Source organism: Zeugodacus cucurbitae, chromosome 2 (genome assembly GCF_028554725.1).
Source record: "Zeugodacus cucurbitae isolate PBARC_wt_2022May chromosome 2, idZeuCucr1.2, whole genome shotgun sequence".
In the NCBI taxonomy this organism is placed as follows: Eukaryota; Metazoa; Arthropoda; class Insecta; order Diptera; family Tephritidae; genus Zeugodacus; species Zeugodacus cucurbitae.
In genome coordinates this window covers 4,841,556-4,861,716 of record NC_071667.1, presented here as the reverse complement: position 1 = coordinate 4,861,716, position 20,161 = coordinate 4,841,556, and the positions used below count along the sequence as shown (strand labels likewise).

General features: G+C 35.0%; 1 protein-coding gene and 1 long non-coding RNA gene across 2 annotated transcripts; both read left to right on the top strand.

Annotated features, from left to right (window-relative positions):
- The first annotated feature begins 1,655 nt into the window (after positions 1-1,655).
- LOC105218380 (protein takeout) lies at positions 1,656-19,725 on the top strand. The gene is made up of 6 exons (XM_011193929.3): positions 1,656-2,372; positions 10,430-10,548; positions 10,615-10,736; positions 18,775-18,908; positions 19,017-19,169; positions 19,322-19,725. The coding sequence occupies exons 1-6, from the start codon at positions 2,297-2,299 to the stop codon at positions 19,474-19,476; spliced, it is 759 nt and encodes a 252-aa protein (XP_011192231.2). The 5' UTR covers positions 1,656-2,296; the 3' UTR covers positions 19,477-19,725.
- LOC128920141 (uncharacterized) lies at positions 8,084-9,319 on the top strand. Its single transcript, XR_008470261.1, has 2 exons — positions 8,084-8,288; positions 8,402-9,319. It is a non-coding gene; the product is annotated as an uncharacterized LOC128920141 (long non-coding RNA).
- Positions 19,726-20,161: the final 436 nt, after the last annotated feature.

Here is a 20,161-nt window from a genome sequence, read left to right as displayed (position 1 = left end):
AGGTAAGTGCCCTGCAACAACGAGTGACATTGAATTGCATGTGCACAACATTCCTCATAAAGACCGTCATTAACATTACTGTAGGACATAAATAAAAACACTAACTTATACCGTGAAGCGTGGTGCAATGAATTTCAGGGAAGTTATATTAAAATTCCAATTTTTTTCACAGATCTCATTACTCATTGAGTAATTTCAGTGCACTTATTTTCAATTGTACTGAAACTATTGCAAAATTATGTATACTATTCCTAAAAAAACGAAATATATTTGTATCCAGGTTAGGTTAGGTCAAGGTGTAGATCTCCGCAACTGTGGCACCCAAATACTCCTAACGGATCGCCAACAGCCTCATGATTCGACAAAACGCTTTGACTCTATTATGATACAAAGTACTTAAGTCGGCTAATATGGATTGCAGTCACTTCGCTGGTTCGCCGAAGCTATGCCTACCGAGGTGTTTTAACCTTTGGCTTGGGTGTGCTGGACATTGAAGAAGAAAGTGCTTAGATGATTTCTCTTCGCCTTCTTCCAAGCAGCTTTGGCAACAAGCGTGTGGCGTCACTACGACGCCAATGTTGATAGAGTACCCTCTCTTGCAAAATGGTCCGCTCTGCAGTTTCCAGCGATTCTGCTGTAACTGGGTACATATACAAGTCGGATAGTTCGAAGCTGCTAAGCGTGTGTTGTCATTGAATCCAAGGCGAGTGGTGCCACTTCGAACTGGGGATGAATACACACCTCTCTGAAGTAGGCCACACTTCGAAGCAGTATGTCTACTGATACCTTGTTGATAACCACAAATTCGGTAACTCTTAGCAGATTGTTTTTTAATTTTTTTAAGAAATGCTATCAAAGTACCACCACTAACGGTATAACGAATTTCGTACTTATAGTTATTATTTTAGTGTTTTGTTGACACCACTTCTTACAAACAGATATGTAGTTTTTGCTGCATACCATACACGCTTAATTATTATGGCATGAATTCTGAGAGGGAACTCCCATTCCACGGCTCTTTGTCTCGAATCAAGTTATTATGTATAATCTACTGTGCTGGTGTGAGTTCTTTTCATACATACACTTTGGAGGCAGAGACGATGTATTGAAGGTAGATTTGCGCGTATAAGTTAAGAATTACATCTGTTATTATTGTTGTTGTTGTGCTGCTGTAGACTATTATTATGAAAGCAGCTGTTGTTGTTCCTATTATGAGTAAAGATGTGCACAGTTATGCTATGCTATGTGCTGGGTGAAGGCTTTATTATCATTATATTTTTGCTTGCATTGGTATAAAAGTGGTTAGACAGCTATACTTAATGTCTAAATATATGTACATCGAGGTCCATAGGTTGTTACAACCATTCTTTGCTTGCTTTCAACATTTCTGTGCTCTACGCTTTCGGCTCTTCTGGCTTAATTCTAACTTGTTGGTAAACTCTGATGACAATACCAACACAAGCACATACATTTGTATGTATGTATGAGTATGTGTAAATTCTTGCTTGTTTGTGTTACCACACTGCAGCATACAAATTTGCTTTCTCTGCTCGCGCACTTTATTGCTTTTTCATTTTGGCTTTCTTCATTTCTTTCTTCTTCTGCTGCTGTCGTTCGCACACATAAGACATGGACACTTTTGCCTCAGCACTTCTGGCAACACAGCCTGGTTAAAACACCTTGGCCGACAGAGTTTGAGCTCATTTGTGGCCGAAACCGCGTGAAAGTTGTACGCTACCGCGAAGCTCCAACGACGCAGAAAAGCAAAAAGAACACAATAAAAATTAATAAAGTAAAAGAGTTCACGGTACAAAAAGTCAAATTAGAAGCGCCACTCCCGTGTCTGTGTGTGTTTCTTCACATAAATTTTAGCGTTCGATTAACTTAAAGAGCGCGCTTAAAGCATACTTATATATTCTTGGCTGTGCGTTACGGGTGAATTTTCAAGTCTTGACCTAATTTTCGTGCTGTTGGCATTCCAGTGATATTTTTTGTTGCTGTCGCTGTCTGTTGTCTGTTGGCCTTCGAAGTTCGAAGAAACGGCGCGTTTTCGTTGCTCAAAGTGAAATTGTTTGTTACTTAAATTCTGTTGGACGCACGTCAGTTACGTTTTATTGCACTTTCGCTGGCAGCGATCGCCACAGAGACCACAGTCACTCATACTAACTGTAAAGACGGTGTTAATTAGGATCAGTCTTTAGCAGGTGTTAACTATTTTGTGCGTGTGTGTTTCGTTTCTTTTCATAAAAGATCTAACACTTTTACTTTCCGCGCGTTGAAAATAAAATCAATAAATATGTTTAAACTCGGTTTGGTTGCGATTTTAACATTAATCAGTTGGATTTCCACAAACGCGCAGGACGATGTGCAACGTAAGTGTTAAACAAACGATTTCTAATCTATTTTCATGAAACTGAATAGTTTAAAGGATGAAATTTATTATTTTTATTTGCAGTATATTATAAAAATTAAAAATTAAATTTTTTTCGACACCTAAAAATTTCAGTACAGTGGAACTTACATAACTCGAAGTTCTCCATAACTTGAACTTTTGAGTAGGCAATAGCGCTTAGAAACCAATTTTCGCACAAATTTCCTTCCGTAACTCGAATTTCTTTAACCGAAGTTCCCCATAACTAGAACTCTTGAAGTGGCAATGTATGTGATTGGCGTTGCAACCGTTTAGCCGGTTATAGCCGAATCGACGATAGTGCGCCACCTTTCTCTCTCCTTCGCAGTTCGGCGCCAGTTGGTGATCCCAAGTGTAACCAGGTCGCTCTCCACCTGGTCCCTCCAACGGAGTGGAGGGCTTCCCCTTCCTCGGCTTCCTCCGGCGGGTACTGCATCGAACACTTTCAGGGCTGGAGCGTTTTCGTCCATTCGGACAACATGACCTAGCCAGCGTAGCCGCTGTCTTTTTATTCGCTGAACTATGTCAATGTCGTCGTATAACTCGTACAGCTCATCGTTCCATTGTCTGCGGTATTCGCCGTTGACAATGTTCTGAGGACCATAAATCTTGCGCAAAATTTTCCTCTCGAAAACTCCTAGTGTCGTCTCATCTGATGTTGACATTGTCCAAGCTTCTGCACCGTAAAGCAGGACGGGAATGATAAGCGACTTGTAGAGCTTGATTTTGGTTCGTGGCTGAAGTGGCAATAGAAGGCAAATTCCATACAAATTTCCTTCCATAAATCGAACTTTTCGACCAGAGCATGATACAAAATTTAAAATCTTTTTATCAACGTAGAATTTTAAAAGAGTTTCTATATGTCGTATGGAGACGAACAAAAAATATAATATTACACTTATGGATTGCATAAATCATGTAAAACAGGCATGGATACAGACGTCCGAAGCCAAATAATAGCAAACTGCAACCAACAAAATTACAGAATACGTGTTTTAACGTATGCACATAAAACTCTTTGCGATCTAAATAAATAAAACTGTGTATAAATCTATATTTTACAGCTTTTTGAAAAATTTATGTTTTAATGAAAATTCTGTAAATATTTTTTTTTTTTTTAGTTTTAATATAACAAATTTAATAAAATATATTGATGCACATAATACAAATTTTGAGTTTCGTAAGGTATTATGGTATAAAAACACTTGCTTGAAAAATTCAAATAATATAATCACGGTTAATATACGGTTATTTTTCACAATTATCGTTGCAATCACAACAAACGGATCAGTAAGAGAAAGTGAGGCACCACACTTCTGCACTGCAACACCTAATTACAGTTCATTTGCCTAGCACACCTATAACCTTCATGCACTTGTCAGTCATTATGTCTAATTGTAGAACTAAGAATATAGTTGTGTGGAAGGGCACGTGTTTTATTTCGAATACTTGTGTGACAAACACGTACAATAAATCTATAGCGAGACTGCACTCAAAGATTCAAGTTGTAGAAAAGGGCCTATACTTAAGAGCATTGTTTAAACCCAAATCCTCCTAATAATAACATAATATATGGTCCAAATAATAAATGGTTGTACCAATGGTCGCTGACCCTGTTTCATCAGTTAATTTCATTTTATGGCATAGACTAACTATGAAAAAAGAACTAAGCAATAACTCGTTAGAGCTTCTTTTGCAAGCAATTCTTTTTGTCACTTTACTTCATGTTATTTATACAAACACTTCAAGCATTTTGGAATTAGAACGCTCGATGAAGATAAGAACACTCTTAATACCTAAAACATCAATCGAAATGTATTAGATACATACATATATACATAAGAGGTGTGTAGATCTGCTCTCTAAATAGTTTAATATTTGTCAAGAAAGTAAATCTTCCAGAACACTTTTACAATATTTTCAAAGAACCCTTAATCGTAAAAACACAAAATTTTTAGTGAAATATTTCTATATAGACAATATATATTTATGATAATTCGCTTAACCCTTTCGATCCGAAAAGCCGTTGAAGTAAATAAAACTTATTTCGCATAATTAATCGAGCTGACAGGTATAGGAAAAACATATTTTCTGTTATATTTCAATGATTCAAAGGCGGATGGAGGGGTTGGGACAAATATGTCCCGTCAGTATTTTTTGATGGGACATATTTATTCCGATCAGTACTTAATGCTGAAATACGCGTCCAACCATTCGTTCTATTTTGGCAACGATAAAAATACCATGAATGTAAACGAATACCGTTAAGAATAGTATAAGCTACGAAAAGGTAATAATTCAAACTTTTTTAACCACTTATTTTCTACGCTAGGCATCTTTGAAAATACACCGGGACACATAGGACCCGTTCGGATTGAAAGGGTTAAATCTATATGTACTACTATTATAAAGAGGAAATATTTGTATGTATGTTTGTTATGAATAAACTCAAAAACTACTGCGCCGATTTCAAAAATTCATTCACTATTGGAAAGATACATTCACCCCGAGTAACATACGCTATATTTATTATTATAGAATATCAACTTTCTGGAAATAGTGCCCAGGTGAGGGTATCAAAATGACTCCGTGTTGGAGAATCTTAATCTGAAACTGAAAATCGTATTGCACGTCATTCCCTTCGCGTGCCAGGGAGTCAAGTAACAAGCGCTCGCATCTGCTTGTTGAACAAAATTTCAAAAGCGCTCAAGTAAGCGCTTGAGTATGGAGCGTATGCAGTGGCTTGAATAACAAAATATTAGATATATACAAGCTCGCACTAGGGAGTCGTACTCTGAGCGTTCCCAACGCCTTCATAAGACAAGGGATAAAGACAATGGATATCAAAGACTAGAGGTAGTAATCAGGTTTTAAATCATTACAAATAAAATATAATTTCACTAGCTTTTTACCCGCGGCTTCGCCCGCAGTGGAGGTATTAAATAAGTATGAGAGATAAAGGGTAAGGGTATAATAATAGAAATGAGTCAATATGATAACTAAATTTGATTGTTTGGCTGAGATCAACAATTTTTAAAAATTACTACAGACAGAAGTTTCAACACTTTAATATATGCTTAGTTTCAATTTAAGTTTATGTGACGGTACACCCGATAGTTCAAGTGAATTTAAAAACTCCACAGGATATGAACTACTTAGTTCCGTATCCATAATTGTATCCATTGACAAATATTCCTTCATTTCTCCCTGAACCTCCTTTAAAATGTCAGTGTTGATCCTATTAACGATTTCATTTCTTGGTGCTAATATTGCTCTTGCACACAACCACTGATCACTATACAAATGTTGTTGCTAAAAGCTTGCATTCTCGCAGCACTCTACCTCGTGAACTATTTTTACTAAAATTACAAATGGGCGAATCTTCCTATGCCAAATTCAATGGTAATTTTAAAACGGAATGTGCCGAACGACCGCCGTTTAATAGCATCACGGCAATACCTGACGAAGCTACGGCAACTGCTACTTTTTGGTCTTTTCTGACGGACATTAATAATAAGTTAAGTAAAAACGTTTTTCCAGTTACTCCTGGTGCATCGAGAAAGAAGAGTCCACCACTACCGATTGTTCTGGTGTTTCTATCGCTCTTCTAGTTGTCTGCAGTGCAGCTTGTCTTTCTAAACGAACTCGTGCCTGAAGAGGCGTTTCAGCTGACCTCAAAACTCTTTGTCGCTCTGCTTGTTGTTGTCTTCTCAGCTCTGCGTGAGCCGAAGTTTCTTGATTTGAATGAATTTTTGGATAGACCAGATTTCCGCTTTCGAGGCATTTAAAAAAAGCAGAGTAAAAATTAACATCAGCGAGTAAGATCTAAAATAATAAAGTAACAGCTAACCACAAAAATTACGGATAACCTCAAAAATTGGAATAGTTTTATACTACATGTAACGACAGAAGAAAGTCACAATAAATATAGAAATATTATAAACAGTTGAAACTATATTCAATTAAATTAGATATTTTCGTTACCGCCATACAATGGGACGGTATTACAGTATTCAGGGTTGAAACTTCATGACTGTAAAACTTCATTACTGAAGTAGCTACATTTGACCAAAGTGTATTCAACAAAGTGAACTAAGTATTTAACATACCCGCTTTTGACAATAAAATAGTAAACAATACATGTATTTGTTTACATTAACCCGCCTTTTTTAACTTTAACAATATAATATATATTGATAAAATTGTTTTCAATTTGTCAGTTGGAGCACAAAACCTTAGTAAATTGCTTCCATGAGTTGTTTTGCCTAAGCAGAAAGTATTCGGCATTTTCTTTTATTCATTTAAAAATATTTTTTTTTGGTTTGAAATTTGTTTACTTTTGAATTTCGAAATTTGAATTTTTGAATAAATGTATGGGTTAAATCAATGGCAACAAACATGTCACATTCGGGTAAAAAATTGTGATATGTCATATACCTGGTGCACTTTGTTGAATACACTTTGCATTTGACGATTTTTTGAGAAACAATTGTTTTACTTTTCGTAAATTTTTTTTTTAATATAAAGTACCCTATGTTGCTTCTAGTACCTTCAAGAGTATATGTACAAAGTTTCATGATGATCGGTTTAGTAGTTTTTGCGTGAAAGCGTAACTGAATAATAGGGTGCATAGCCTCTCACTAGTTTTGGACGCACTCTGTTAATATCCATATATGTACATATGTCCGAAAAACAATGAAAGACGTATATTGTGCTAATACAATTTATAATATTTGTCTTTATTCGATTTTATATGGTTTAGCTAATTTTATATTTTAAATGTTAGTTTTATACAAAGGTTGTCGATTTAATCAACTGCTTGCTGCGGATGGATGGTGAAAAACGAATGAAGATACGTGAATCGGAACGCAGGTCGAAAAAGAAGAAATCGCGGGTATCATTGACGATCCTTTCTATTCCCTTTTGTGTGGTGTACGGTGTTGTTATGTGTGTGGGTGTGTTGATGTGACAGTTTTCTTCTGTTCTGTGGTGAGTGTGGTGAATGTTATGTATCAGTGGTGTGGATTTGGATAAATGTTGTGTGCCAGTGTGGTATGTTGATGCTTAGTGAGTGTGGATGAATGTTACAGTTGGGGGTTGAGCCAGACTCATTTAAACATCCCGGCCCCCCTAGGCGAATGTTTTAGCCTAGCAGTCGCTGTAGTTGTTATAGCGTACCTACAAGGCTACTAAGGCTTGTGTTGCGCCAAGACTGTGATCCGAATTGGTCGTCAAGTTGATCGACAATATATGGTAATTTTTGTGTTAGTTTGAATGGATTATTCGTTACGGACTTATTCGACTGTCCTTGTGTATGCACTAATGTATGTTGTTGCGCGTATGAGAGCTCGTGATAGAGATCAATGGCTTTTTTACATTGCATTATTACTTTTGGATTACTTATTATGGACTTATTCGACTGTCCTTGTGTATGCACTAATGTATGTTGTTGCGCGTATGAGAGCTCGTGATAGAGATCAATGGCTTTTTTACATATGTGTGCATGTATGTGCATATATTTAAGAAAATATAATATGGTTTGTGCAATCCGGCTTGTTTTTCATTAAACATGTTTAAAAATGTTTGTAGGGTGTTGAGGAATAGACAGATTATATGTAGTATAAATGTTAGTATGTTTGCGCGATAAGAAGAGCGTGAAAACGGATTAGGTAATATGCGGTTATTTTATCCACTGCACCTTTTCATTACTTATTGGTTACTATGCAGCTTACTGCTTTCAGAAGCTGAAGGCGTATCGCCGGAACATATTGCAAGTGTCCATGTGCATATTTATATACTTGAATATGTTTTTTATATGTGTTATGTATATTTATATACAAATGTAAGCGCATTGGCAATTTGTGGTGTATATATGTATGTAAGTTTGTATATATTTTGTAAGTCGTGTATCTCTTTTTTATATCGGTATTTTGATTTTTACCGTCAATTATAATCATAAATTATAGCCGTTTAAATGGTTTTTGGTTACAGATGTTATTTTATCTAAGCCGAATTTTTGCATATAAATAAATAAAATCTGGAATCGATACAACTCAATTTATACCGCTTAAAGAGGTATGGGAATGTGTATAGATTGTGAGTTTATATTGCGTTTTCCGATCCAATTTATTTGCTCCTATTCTACAGGCTGCCAGCTGTTCTGTTGCTCGCTGTGCTTTGTTTCTGTTATAATGCAGCTGGAGGTGTGTATATTGTTGTTGTTATTTTCGAGCCCGTTTTTGTTACATTCACATTATGTTGATTATGTTATGTTAATGTTTAGTGCTTAGTTTACCGCCCGTTTGTTTTTGTATTTATGTTTGTTTTTTATTTATTTTTCTTCTGGACGAGTGATACTTATATTGCATACTTGTTTTGCACTGTTTCTTTCTTTTTGTTATAAGTTTGTATACTTATATGATTGTGTATATTTATACTCTCGCAACAAAAGTTGTTGTTTTATTTAAATATTTTGCGCAGTTGTATATTTTATTATTGTGTTAGTCACTGCACATTTATTTTATAAGAATATATATTCCGTTCACTGCAATTATTTTTTACTTTTCTTTTTGTATTTCCGAATTTTTGTCACCGCATTTTATGATTTTAATGTGTATGTATTTTATTTGATTTTTTGGTAGTATCACCAATAGTGCCTTTCAGTAAGGCTCGAAGGACCATGAATAATAGGGTGCATAGCCTCTCACTAGTTTTGGACGCACTCTGTTAATATCCATATATGTACATATGTCCGAAAAACAATGAAAGACGTATATTGTGCTAATACAATTTATAATATTTGTCTTTATTCGATTTTATATGGTTTAGCTAATTTTATATTTTAAATGTTAGTTTTATACAAAGGTTGTCGATTTAATCAACTGCTTGCTGCGGATGGATGGTGAAAAACGAATGAAGATACGTGAATCGGAACGCAGGTCGAAAAAGAAGAAATCGCGGGTATCATTGACGATCCTTTCTATTCCCTTTTGTGTGGTGTACGGTGTTGTTATGTGTGTGGGTGTGTTGATGTGACAGTTTTCTTCTGTTCTGTGGTGAGTGTGGTGAATGTTATGTATCAGTGGTGTGGATTTGGATAAATGTTGTGTGCCAGTGTGGTATGTTGATGCTTAGTGAGTGTGGATGAATGTTACAGTTGGGGGTTGAGCCAGACTCATTTAAACAGTAACAAACAAACTTACATTCGCATTTATAATATTAGTAGGGATGTTCGAATTTTCCTCATTTTACTTTTTTTATATGAACCCACGCAAGAAACGGGAAAGTACATACATATGTTTGAGAGAGTGTGTATAAGAGTATAAAAACGTATAGCTTTTGAAATGTTTGTTTAAACATGCGAAGCCGGAACGGTCTGCTACTTTCCAATAACTGCCAAAGCAGTTTGATATATTTTCAATGAAATTTTAGACAATTTTAGACAGCATTAAAAACTATATGTAAATGGTTTTTAAAAGTATTAATAGAACTGCGAGTCGTCAGTTGTTTAGTTGCAGGAAAACGTTGTGTCATTATTCGGAATAAAAAATACTATTACATACGAATGAAGTAATAAAACTGGTAACTCTCAACTATGTAATAAACCTGCAGAAAATTGCCAGAATAAAACTGAAAAGCTCATTCACTGCACACAAATTGCTTAATTGAAAGAAAACGCTTACTTGCTTAAAAAACAACGTAAAAAGCGAATCATGTTATGAGGTGCTTAACATTTGTAGGCACTTCGTATTTATTGCTTTTGATTTTAATCGTTTTTCAATTAAGTGCATATATGATTTTCTATTGCTACTAATATGGTATAGCACATCTTTTTGTTGTTGTTATCGCATGTATTTGTATATTTCTGCGAATGCAAATGTATTTCGTGTTTGCATTTTAGTGCACATAACAGTTATTTTGCATCGTCAAAACATCAATTAAACGGTGCTGCACTTTGCTATATTATTTCATCAATTGGTTTTTATTAGAACTTTGTTTTTTGTTTTTCTCCGCTTTCAGCCTATTTCCTACAACAATGCCCGCGCGATGAGGAATACGTTAATGAATGCTTGCGCGACAGTGGCAATAAATTGGTGCACTACTTGCGGCAGGGCGTACCAGAGCTGGATATCTATGATGTGAGTAACGGGATGTTATAGGCACGAAAGCATTGTTGTTTTATGTATGTCCTTATGTACTCCTAGATCGAACCAGTTGTCATTGATGAGATTGGTATTGTGCTTGGCAGCGGACCGGATGGTTATCGTGCGCTATTCCGTAATATACAAGCATATGGTGTTAGTAATATAACGGTAACCAATGTGCGGTGAGTAAAAAAGAAACACTGAAACCAAATTTAGAAAATATAAGTATCTTTAATTGTATTTCTCATTTCTAACTTGAAATTTTAAATTTTTATTCCGTTCATTGACTAACTCGGTTCCCTTTAACCATGAAGGAATAACACCGGTCAACACGATTTTCGGATCTGACATCTACATATTAAATTTTAGTTTCTCCTATGACGAAAATAAGGAAATTTTTTTTTTCCGGTTAAAGTTTGCTTTCGTAGAAATTAAAGCGATTTTTAATCAAAAATTACTGATTTTTATATTTTTTCTACAATTTCACTATAGATTATTTTGATTACTGACTTTTAGGTTAAAATAGGCTTCATAGACTTCGCAAAGTTTCAAATTTGTTGATAAAGCAATTTTTATACTCTCGCAACAAAGTTGCTACGAGAGTATTATAGTTTTGTCCACATAACGGTTGGTTGTAAGTCCTAAAACTAGACGAGTTAGATGTAGGGTTATATATATCAAAATAATCAGGGTGACGAGAAAAGTTCAAATCCGGATGTCCGTCCGTCCGTGCAAGCTGTAACTTGAGTAAAAATTGAGATATCTTAATGAAACTTGGAACACGTGTTCCTTGGCACCATAAGAAGGTTAAGTTCGAAAATCAGCAAAATCGGACCACTGCCACGCCCACAAAATGGCGAAAACCGAAAACACATAAAGTGCCATAACTAAGCCATAAATAAAGCTATGGAAATAAAATTTGGTATGAAGGATCTCACTATGAAGAGGCATATTTGGATATAATTTTTTTGGGGAAGTGGGCGTGGCCCCGCCCCCTACTAAGTTTTTGGTATATATCTCGCAAACCAATAGAGCTATATAAACCAGACTTTCTACAGTCTTTTTTCAGCCATTTCCTTATACAGTCCAGAAATGACAGAAATCGGATAATAACCACGCCCCCCTCCCATACAAAGGTTAGGCTGAAAATTACTAAAAGTGGGTTAGTTCACTAACCAAAAACGTCAGAAACACTAAATTACACATAGGAAATGGCAGATAGAAGCCACACTCAGATTTTTTTACAAAATGGAAAGTGGGCGTGGCGTCGCCCACTTATGGGTCAAAAACCATATCTCAGGAACTACTCGACCGATTTCAATGAAACTTGGTTTGTAATAGTTTCCTTACATCCCAATGATATGTTGTGAAAATAGGCCAAATCGCTTCACAATCACGCCTACTTCCTATATACCAGAACTTTGAAGACGATCTGAATCGTTAACTTTACAATGTATAAAGTAAGCACTAGTGAAAATATTGGTGCAGAACTTTGCTGAAATACTACGTTTATAGTGTGGCAGCCCCATTCTAAAAATCACCGAAATCGGACCATAGGTTGTCAAGGCCCCATATAGCGAACATGGGGACCTCGGTACTTCTAACCTAATATTAGGGTTTCTAACTTTCAATGGACTCTATACAATATATATGACGAATATGTGGGTCAAATTGTGTATTATATAATATAAATAAAGTTAAATAAATAAATTGCGAGAGTATAAAATGTTCGGTTACACCCGAACTTAGCCCTTCCTTACTTGTTTTACTTCTAATTTTAATAAATTCACCGCAAATAAAACAGAATGAATCAACATCATTTTTACACTGAGTTGATGCCATTTTTTAACTGTGTAATACACTAATATTGTTGTTACAGCTATAATAAACAGGTTAACATTCACTACTGTGCCTCTTACAAATAATAATACTGTTTACTTTCGGGTTAATCAAAGTGCTGCCATCTTTGATTTATGAACTAAATTAAAATATACTTATCGAAGTATATCAGCCCAAAGCAAACTTAAAGAACTAAAGATTAATATTTAAGTGTTTTTCAATGTCTAGAATCAGAATCCAAGCATGAGAACAGAAACCAAAAAAAATATTTTTTTTTTTGTTGACCGGTGTAATTGATATTATTTCTTTACATATTAGGTGTGTCGCATATTGGTTTCTTTTTAAAAAATACCCAAACGACCTAACTTGTTTTCTGTCAAATTTTGCATCACTAAGGCTGTCACCGTCGAAATAAAAAAATAAAAAAAATCCGATTTGAACAACCCTAACTTTTAGCCCTACCGAAAGGCATTTAGTATAATGTTTTGTTACTACTCACAGTCTAAACGTAATGTTGTTTCCACTCACTTTATTTTTAATTCATTTTTTTATTTGTAAGTGCAATTTAATTTTCGCTTAACTTGTCACCAACAATTAGTAATTACGTGTTTCACTTGCATTAATTAACATTTAATTTCTGACCAGGCATAATATTTATTTGGTTCTGCATTTTGTGCTAAAGGCGATTAGCCAGTGTTTCGAATGTTTTACAAAATTCATTTTGATTTTGCGTGTTCTCAAGCGGTAAACATATAATTTTCAAAAGATTATATAGGGAAAATCAACTAGCATTGCATAAAGAGGAAGTTGCGTAATCGATTTCAAATTGTAGGGAAACCGGGGTTACAAATATACATGCATATTAAAGTTTTTTATTTAATTTATTATTAAGTGGACATCGGGAATTTAATTAAATATCTAATAAATTAAATATGCAATAAACTTTAAGCAACAGAGAATTCAACAAAGCACTTGAAACTATTAGTCACAAGATTTTTTTTTTAGTACTGCTATCAACTATAAATAATACTGTTTTAATAATACAAATTGAGATAACGCTAATGTAAATATTACGTAATGAAATTAAAGGGCTTAATTTGGTGGCAAAAAATATTCATTAACAACCTACTTGCTAATCATAGAATTATTTGATTACACACATCACAATTCTATTACGGCCAAAATCTATCTATTATTGAACAAATTATGCGCGCTATCGCTGGAAGTTGAAACTATAAATGTCGTTAGATTACCGTGACAACTTAAGTAGAACGCAAAATTTCGGAGAAATTATAAATCGTGTTTATTTTAGTGTCATACAACATTTGTGCACTTTAATTTGTTTAGGTTATTAAATTTATAATTAAATGAGCACATAAGCTATCAGTCATAAACCCAGTGGCAAATCAATTATAACGACTTTAAGTTGCCATAAGTTTTGTGTCAAATGTGTAGCTACGAGTAGATATACATACATAGCCCTTATCGGTATGGTATCATATCATTTTACGATTATTGTATTTAATTGAGTATTTTAATTACATATACAGAGTACTTATGGCAACCAATAATTGTTAGATAAATTCGAAATTTAAGCTTTTTAGTTTGTTAAGCTACATATATGTAAGTGTTTGTTCAGGAATGAGAACTCAACCTTAGCTTTTTATATCACTCAACTACGCTCGGTTCGATAAATGTCTACAGTACATATGGGGGCCATCCGTTCATATAATCAAAACAACAACGGTTTCATAACTTGGAAAATGAAACTCTGAGCCAGAGTCTCGAATTTTGAGAGTCACTTTTATGCATAACTACATTTTGACACAATATAACTTTAAACTATGTTTCCCTCTAACCTCTCTATAATAAGCTTAAAGCTTAACCGCATACTGGGTCACTGTTCTGACTACACCAATAAACTATGCGTTTTCCTTATTGCCAGTTTACATAGCAATCATACTGCATATATACATATACATACTATATAGATATGCTTAAATATTGGTAAACATTTACATACAATACTCATAAGTATATACATAATGTTTATCATACGCCATCGCTAACCGTAGTTCGGTGGCCAGATTTTATATGCTGCGCCTGCTGCCATTAACGACCGTCGCGTGTAGTAAATTAGACATTAAAATGATTTGTGAGCACAAACCAGTACACACATTTGCACACGTTCGCATGCGTGCTATAAAACTGGCAACACATACATACACATATACTCATCTGTGTGTGTGAGCTGCTAAAGACGTTGCTTGCAAATTACATAAATGCTGCTTGCCAATTCGTGTGGACTTTGTGTAAAAACACAGAAATTAAATCGCAAAATAAAAACAAAAAAAAAACAAGTAAGGAAGGGTTAAGTTCGGGTGTAACCGAACATTTTATACTCTCGCAATTTATTTATTTAACTTTATTTATATAATATAATACACAATTTGACCCACATATTCGTCATATATATTGTATAAAGTCCATTGAAAGTTGGAAACCCTAATATTAGGTTAGAAGCACCGAGGTCCTCATGTTCGATATATGGGGCCTTGAAAACCTATGGTCCGATTTCGGCGACTTTTAGAAATGGGCTGTCACACTATAAATACAGTATTTGTGCAAAGTTTTGCAACGATATCTTCACTAGTGCTTACTTTATATATTGTAAAGTAAACGATTTAGATCGTCTCCAAAGTTCTGGTATATAGGAAGTAGGTGTGGTTGTGAAGCGATTTGGGCTATTTTCACAACATATTACAAACCAAGTTTCATTGAAATCGGTCGAGTAGTTCCTGAGATATGGTTTTTGACCCATAAGTGGCCGACGCCACTCCCATTTTCCATTTTGTAAAAAAATCTGAGTGCAGCTTCCATCTGCCACTTCTTATGTGAAATTTAGTGTTTCTGACGTTTCTTTAGTGAGTTAACCCACTTTTAGTAATTTTCAACCTAACCTTTGTATGGGAGGTGGGCGTGGATATTATCCGATTTCTTTCATTTTTGGACTGTATTAAGAAGTGGATAAAAAAACGACTGCAGAAAGTTTGGTTTATATAGCTTCATTGGTTTGCGAGATATATACAAATAACCGCTTTTTTGGGGGCGGGACCACGCCCACTTCCCCAAAAAAATTACATCCAAATATGCCCCTTCCTGGTGCGATCCTTTATTCCAAATTTTACTATTATAACTTTATTTATGGCTTAGTTATGACACTTTATGTGTTTTTGGTTTTCGCCATTTTGTGGGCGTGGCAGTGGACCGATTTTGCCCACCCTCTCACGGTCCTAAGGAACATGTGTTCCAAGTTTCATTAAGATATCTAAATTTTTGCTCAAGTTACAGCTTGCACGGACGGATAGACGGACAGACGGACGGACAGGCATCCGGATTTCAACTCCACTCGTCATCGTGATCATTTATATATATATAACCCCATATCTAACTCTTTTATTTCTTGGTGACACAAACAACCGTTATGTGAACAAAACTATAATACTCTGTGCAACAGGTTGCGAGAGTATAAAAAAACATGTGAATAGGAACACCAAAAACACAACAACAAGCAGCTGAAAAACCAACCAACAAATAGCAGCAACAAAAACACTTGCAACGCCGGTGTTTCTGCTGCCGCCGTCAAGGTTAGAACCGTCAAGTGTTTAGTTTAACTCGTTTGCGCCTTTAGTTTCAACGTCGACGGCAGCCAATTGAGAAATTTGCTAAATTGTCATTTGCTTAGCACTTTTTGGTGCGACTTGCGAGGTTGCATGCAACCGTTTCGACCGCCATGTGTTGTGAGTTGGTATGGCAAATGTTTACATAGCGCTTATGTGAAGAAACGGCTATTTTGCCAATTTGTATCAAGGTGAAGAGTACAGTGCCGACAATTTTGGACACCTCTCGGTCTCTTCTTTTGCTTGCGTACGTGTATATATGTTCGGTTGCATAAACATTGAATTGAGTATGCTGTGGTGTGCGGCTGCCGCTATTCACTAGGCCAAGTCAATGTGACTTAGGTCATGGTATAATGTGAAGCTCAAGTCATTCCAACTGCACTTGAATATAGTGCTAATAGCTTGGATTTTATTTTTCTAGCCCTGACCTGATCTTTTGTCAAGAGATTAATGATGCTATTGGTTTATTATTGGCAATTTTTAGGCACTCAAGTCACTAAATCGATACAGCAAAAAGATAAGTAAAGTTATATAAAGAGGAATTAGTTTCAAAAGGTATTTCAACACCGATCTAGCCTATGTTCCATCTTGGAGCTATAGGAAAATATATATACATTTTTTCAAAAACAACGCTAGAGCTAGAGAGCTAGTCTTATAAGTATCGCCAGATTTGGGGCGGCTGATCACTGCTTAATTATTAAGGGGTTATATACAGTTAGGAGGTCGAAAAAAAGGCATTTTTCAAGAATTTTTTCTAAGTAAACTATTTGGTTTATTGATTTGAAACTTGGCAGGTATATTATGACAACATTAAACTATATTCACATATTTTTTATTGCCAAAAATAATTATCGGGAACGTTGATATTGCCAATTTTGCAGAGGTCCGCAAAAAAAGGTCGCTTGCGGTGAGCACGATATCTCTGGACTGGATCATCTAAAACGCAAAAACCAAATAAATTTCATTAATATAATAAATAATCTAGTGATTGATCGAAGGAAGGAAGGAAAAATTGTTTTTTTGACAAAATGGCGGCTACTAAAAGCAAAAGGTTCGATTTTCGACCAAAATTCGGGTCTTTAATTGTTTAAAAAAATAAGATCAGATGGGGAAATCCTTCGATTAATTACTAAAAAATATAGTTAAGAAGCTTGTGTAAAAATTTCAGACCGATCGGTTCAGCCGTTTCTGAGAAATCTTGCTCACCGACTTTGAAAACACCGTTTCGAGAAAAACGAGTTTAAAGTTTTGAAAGCTTTCAGTCGCCAGCAGTCGGCGCGCCTTCACTAAAGTGTCTATAACTTCGAAAATATTCGTCGGATCAACTTGAAATTTTTTTGAAAATCCCAACTGTATATAACCCTATAAAAAAGACGGGTTCGAAATTATCTCTTATAACGGGTGATTTTTTTGAGGTTAGGATTTTCATGCATTAGTATTTGACAGATCACGTGGGATTTCAGACATGGTGTCAAAGAGAAAGATGCTCAGTATGCTTTGACATTTCATCATGAATAGACTTACTAACGAGCAACGCTTGCAAATCATTGAATTTTATTACCAAAATCAGTGTTCGGTTCGAAATGTGAAATCCGCTTTTTTATCGACAAATTTTGTTCAGCGATGAGGCTCATTTCTGGTTGAATGGCTACGTAAATAAGCAAAATTGCCGCATTTGGGGTGAAGAGCAACCAGAAGCCGTTCAAGAACTGCCCATGCATCCCGAAAAATGCACTGTTTGGTGTGGTTTGTACGCTGGTGGAATCATTGGACCGTATTTTTTCAAAGATGCTGTTGGACGCAACGTTACGGTGAATGGCGATCGCTATCGTTCGATGCTAACAAACTTTTTGTTGCCAAAAATGGAAGAACTGAACTTGGTTGACATGTGGTTTCAACAAGATGGCGCTACATGCCACACAGCTCGCGATTCTATGGCCATTTTGAGGGAAAACTTCGGAGAACAATTCATCTCAAGAAATGGACCCGTAAGTTGGCCACCAAGATCATGCGATTTAACGCCTTTAGACTATTTTTTGTGGGGCTACGTCAAGTCTAAAGTCTACAGAAATAAGCCAGCAACTATTCCAGCTTTGGAAGACAACATTTCCGAAGAAATTCGGGCTATTCCGGCCGAAATGCTCGAAAAAGTTGCCCAAAATTGGACTTTCCGAATGGACCACATAAGACGCAGCCGCGGTCAACATTTAAATGAAATTATCTTCAAAAAGTAAATGTCATGAACCAATCTAACGTTTCAAATAAAGAACCGATGAGATTTTGCAAATTTTATGCGTTTTTTTTTTTAAAAAAGTTATCAAGCTCTTAAAAAATCACCCTGTAGATCGAAATGGTACATTATGAATAATATCTTAGTTATTAAGAAAAATAACTGTATTTTTTTGTAAAAAGGACGTCTAACAGAATTCTACAAAAGGATATCTGTCTATTACACGAAAACATAACCATAGTTCAGTCAATGTTCATTTGAAATTCTGTGACTATTCCCGAAACTAAAATAGCCGACAGAGGGAATCCAATATGAGTCGACTGGGCTCATAAAAAATCACTAAAGAAATGAAAAAACTGGATTAGAGTATGTAACTTTAACATTAGCAATTAGATGCAAATATAATACTATTTTCAATCAGTTTTATAATTATTTCTAAATATTACGCCATTCTCTCTTCCACTTTTACAGTTCCGATTTGGAGACACTACAATTCCAGTTGACTTGCGAAATTCCACACATTAAAGTACGTTCGCAATACCGCTCGACCGGCGTCTTGATTTTGGTGAAAGCCTCAGGTGCCGGTGATTATTGGGGCGAATATGGTGAGTGTCACGTTTTATACAAATATACTTTATAATTATAGTATATCGACTATTTCATAAATATTTAAAAATATATCTATTAATTTACGATATTGAATTTCACCATAGATGGCGTCAAAGCAAAAATTTACTTCAAAGCCATTCCGAATTTGGCTGACGATGGACGCACATACCTAACAGCCGATCAGGTTAAAATGGATTTCAATGTAAAAGAAATAAAAATGGGTGTGGATAATATTGCTAATGGCAACACAGTGATACGTGAGTATACTCCAAGTCTAGATGTGAGGTTGGGTGTATGAAATTTTTGTAAACACAAAATAAAATTTAAAAAATTTATTTTTTTTTTTCTATCTAACATAAGTATTTGATTACAGTAACAAAAAAACTGATTACCTAATTTCTCTTTACAGAGGCTGCATTGAATCTCTTCATCAATTCCAATGCACAAGAGCTGTTGAAGGAAATGAAGCCCGCGCTACGTACCAAACTCACGCTGGTTATACGCAACTTCATGGATCGGTTATTTGCGAAAATACCGCTCGACCAATGGGTCAATCTTAATTAGTAGTGGCCCACAACAGGCCAAGTTCTCTTTAATTAAAAGTAAACATACAACACTTACTGGTTAATTAGCTTAGCTGTAATTTAATGTATGCTTAAATTAGCAATTAGTCATAATTATTTATTTAAATAAAGTATTTGAGATATTGAAAGGTAATCATTTAGTTCGAAAATTATTAATGTGCGACAAATTTAAATAATCGATTTACAATTTCACAAATAAATGTAATTTATTACTTATGAATTAAATACACGTGCTGGAGCTAAGTAATTTATTTAGAAAAAAAAAACGGTAAGCGCGTTCAATTGCACGAGAATAGAATTTTTCAAGAATTCATGAATATGTGGTAAGGAAAATTAAATAGATTTCACAATTTCTTTGCAGCAAGTTATATAAGTTTAGCTATAGCAGTTGAATGCAGATATAATATATTCAAATTAATAGCCCCATAACGAATTAGATTTATCATTACTGAGAAGTGGCTACTTACATATATTATAAAGGTGAAACAAAGAATAAAAAAAAATTATATAGAGACCTTTGGACATGAACTGATCCACTCAAATATAATGTAGACTTATGCCATTTTACATATACATATGTGATCTGAACAGAAATTAGCATAATTTGTTGTCAACTGACTACGCGTAGACAATAAAATTCGTGTAAACATTAAATTTTGCAAATA

What these genes read in the sequence shown, in the direction of transcription:
- LOC105218380 (XM_011193929.3), top strand. Translation starts at nt 2,297, where the DNA reads ATGTTTAAACTCGGTTTGGTTGCGATTTTAACATTAATCAGTTGGATT. An exon ending in TGATTATTGGGGCGAATATG is followed by an intron (nt 18,909 to 19,016) that starts GTGAGTGTCACG and finishes ATTTCACCATAG; the next exon opens with ATGGCGTCAAAGCAAAAATT. An exon ending in TAATGGCAACACAGTGATAC is followed by an intron (nt 19,170 to 19,321) that starts GTGAGTATACTC and finishes TTCTCTTTACAG; the next exon opens with AGGCTGCATTGAATCTCTTC.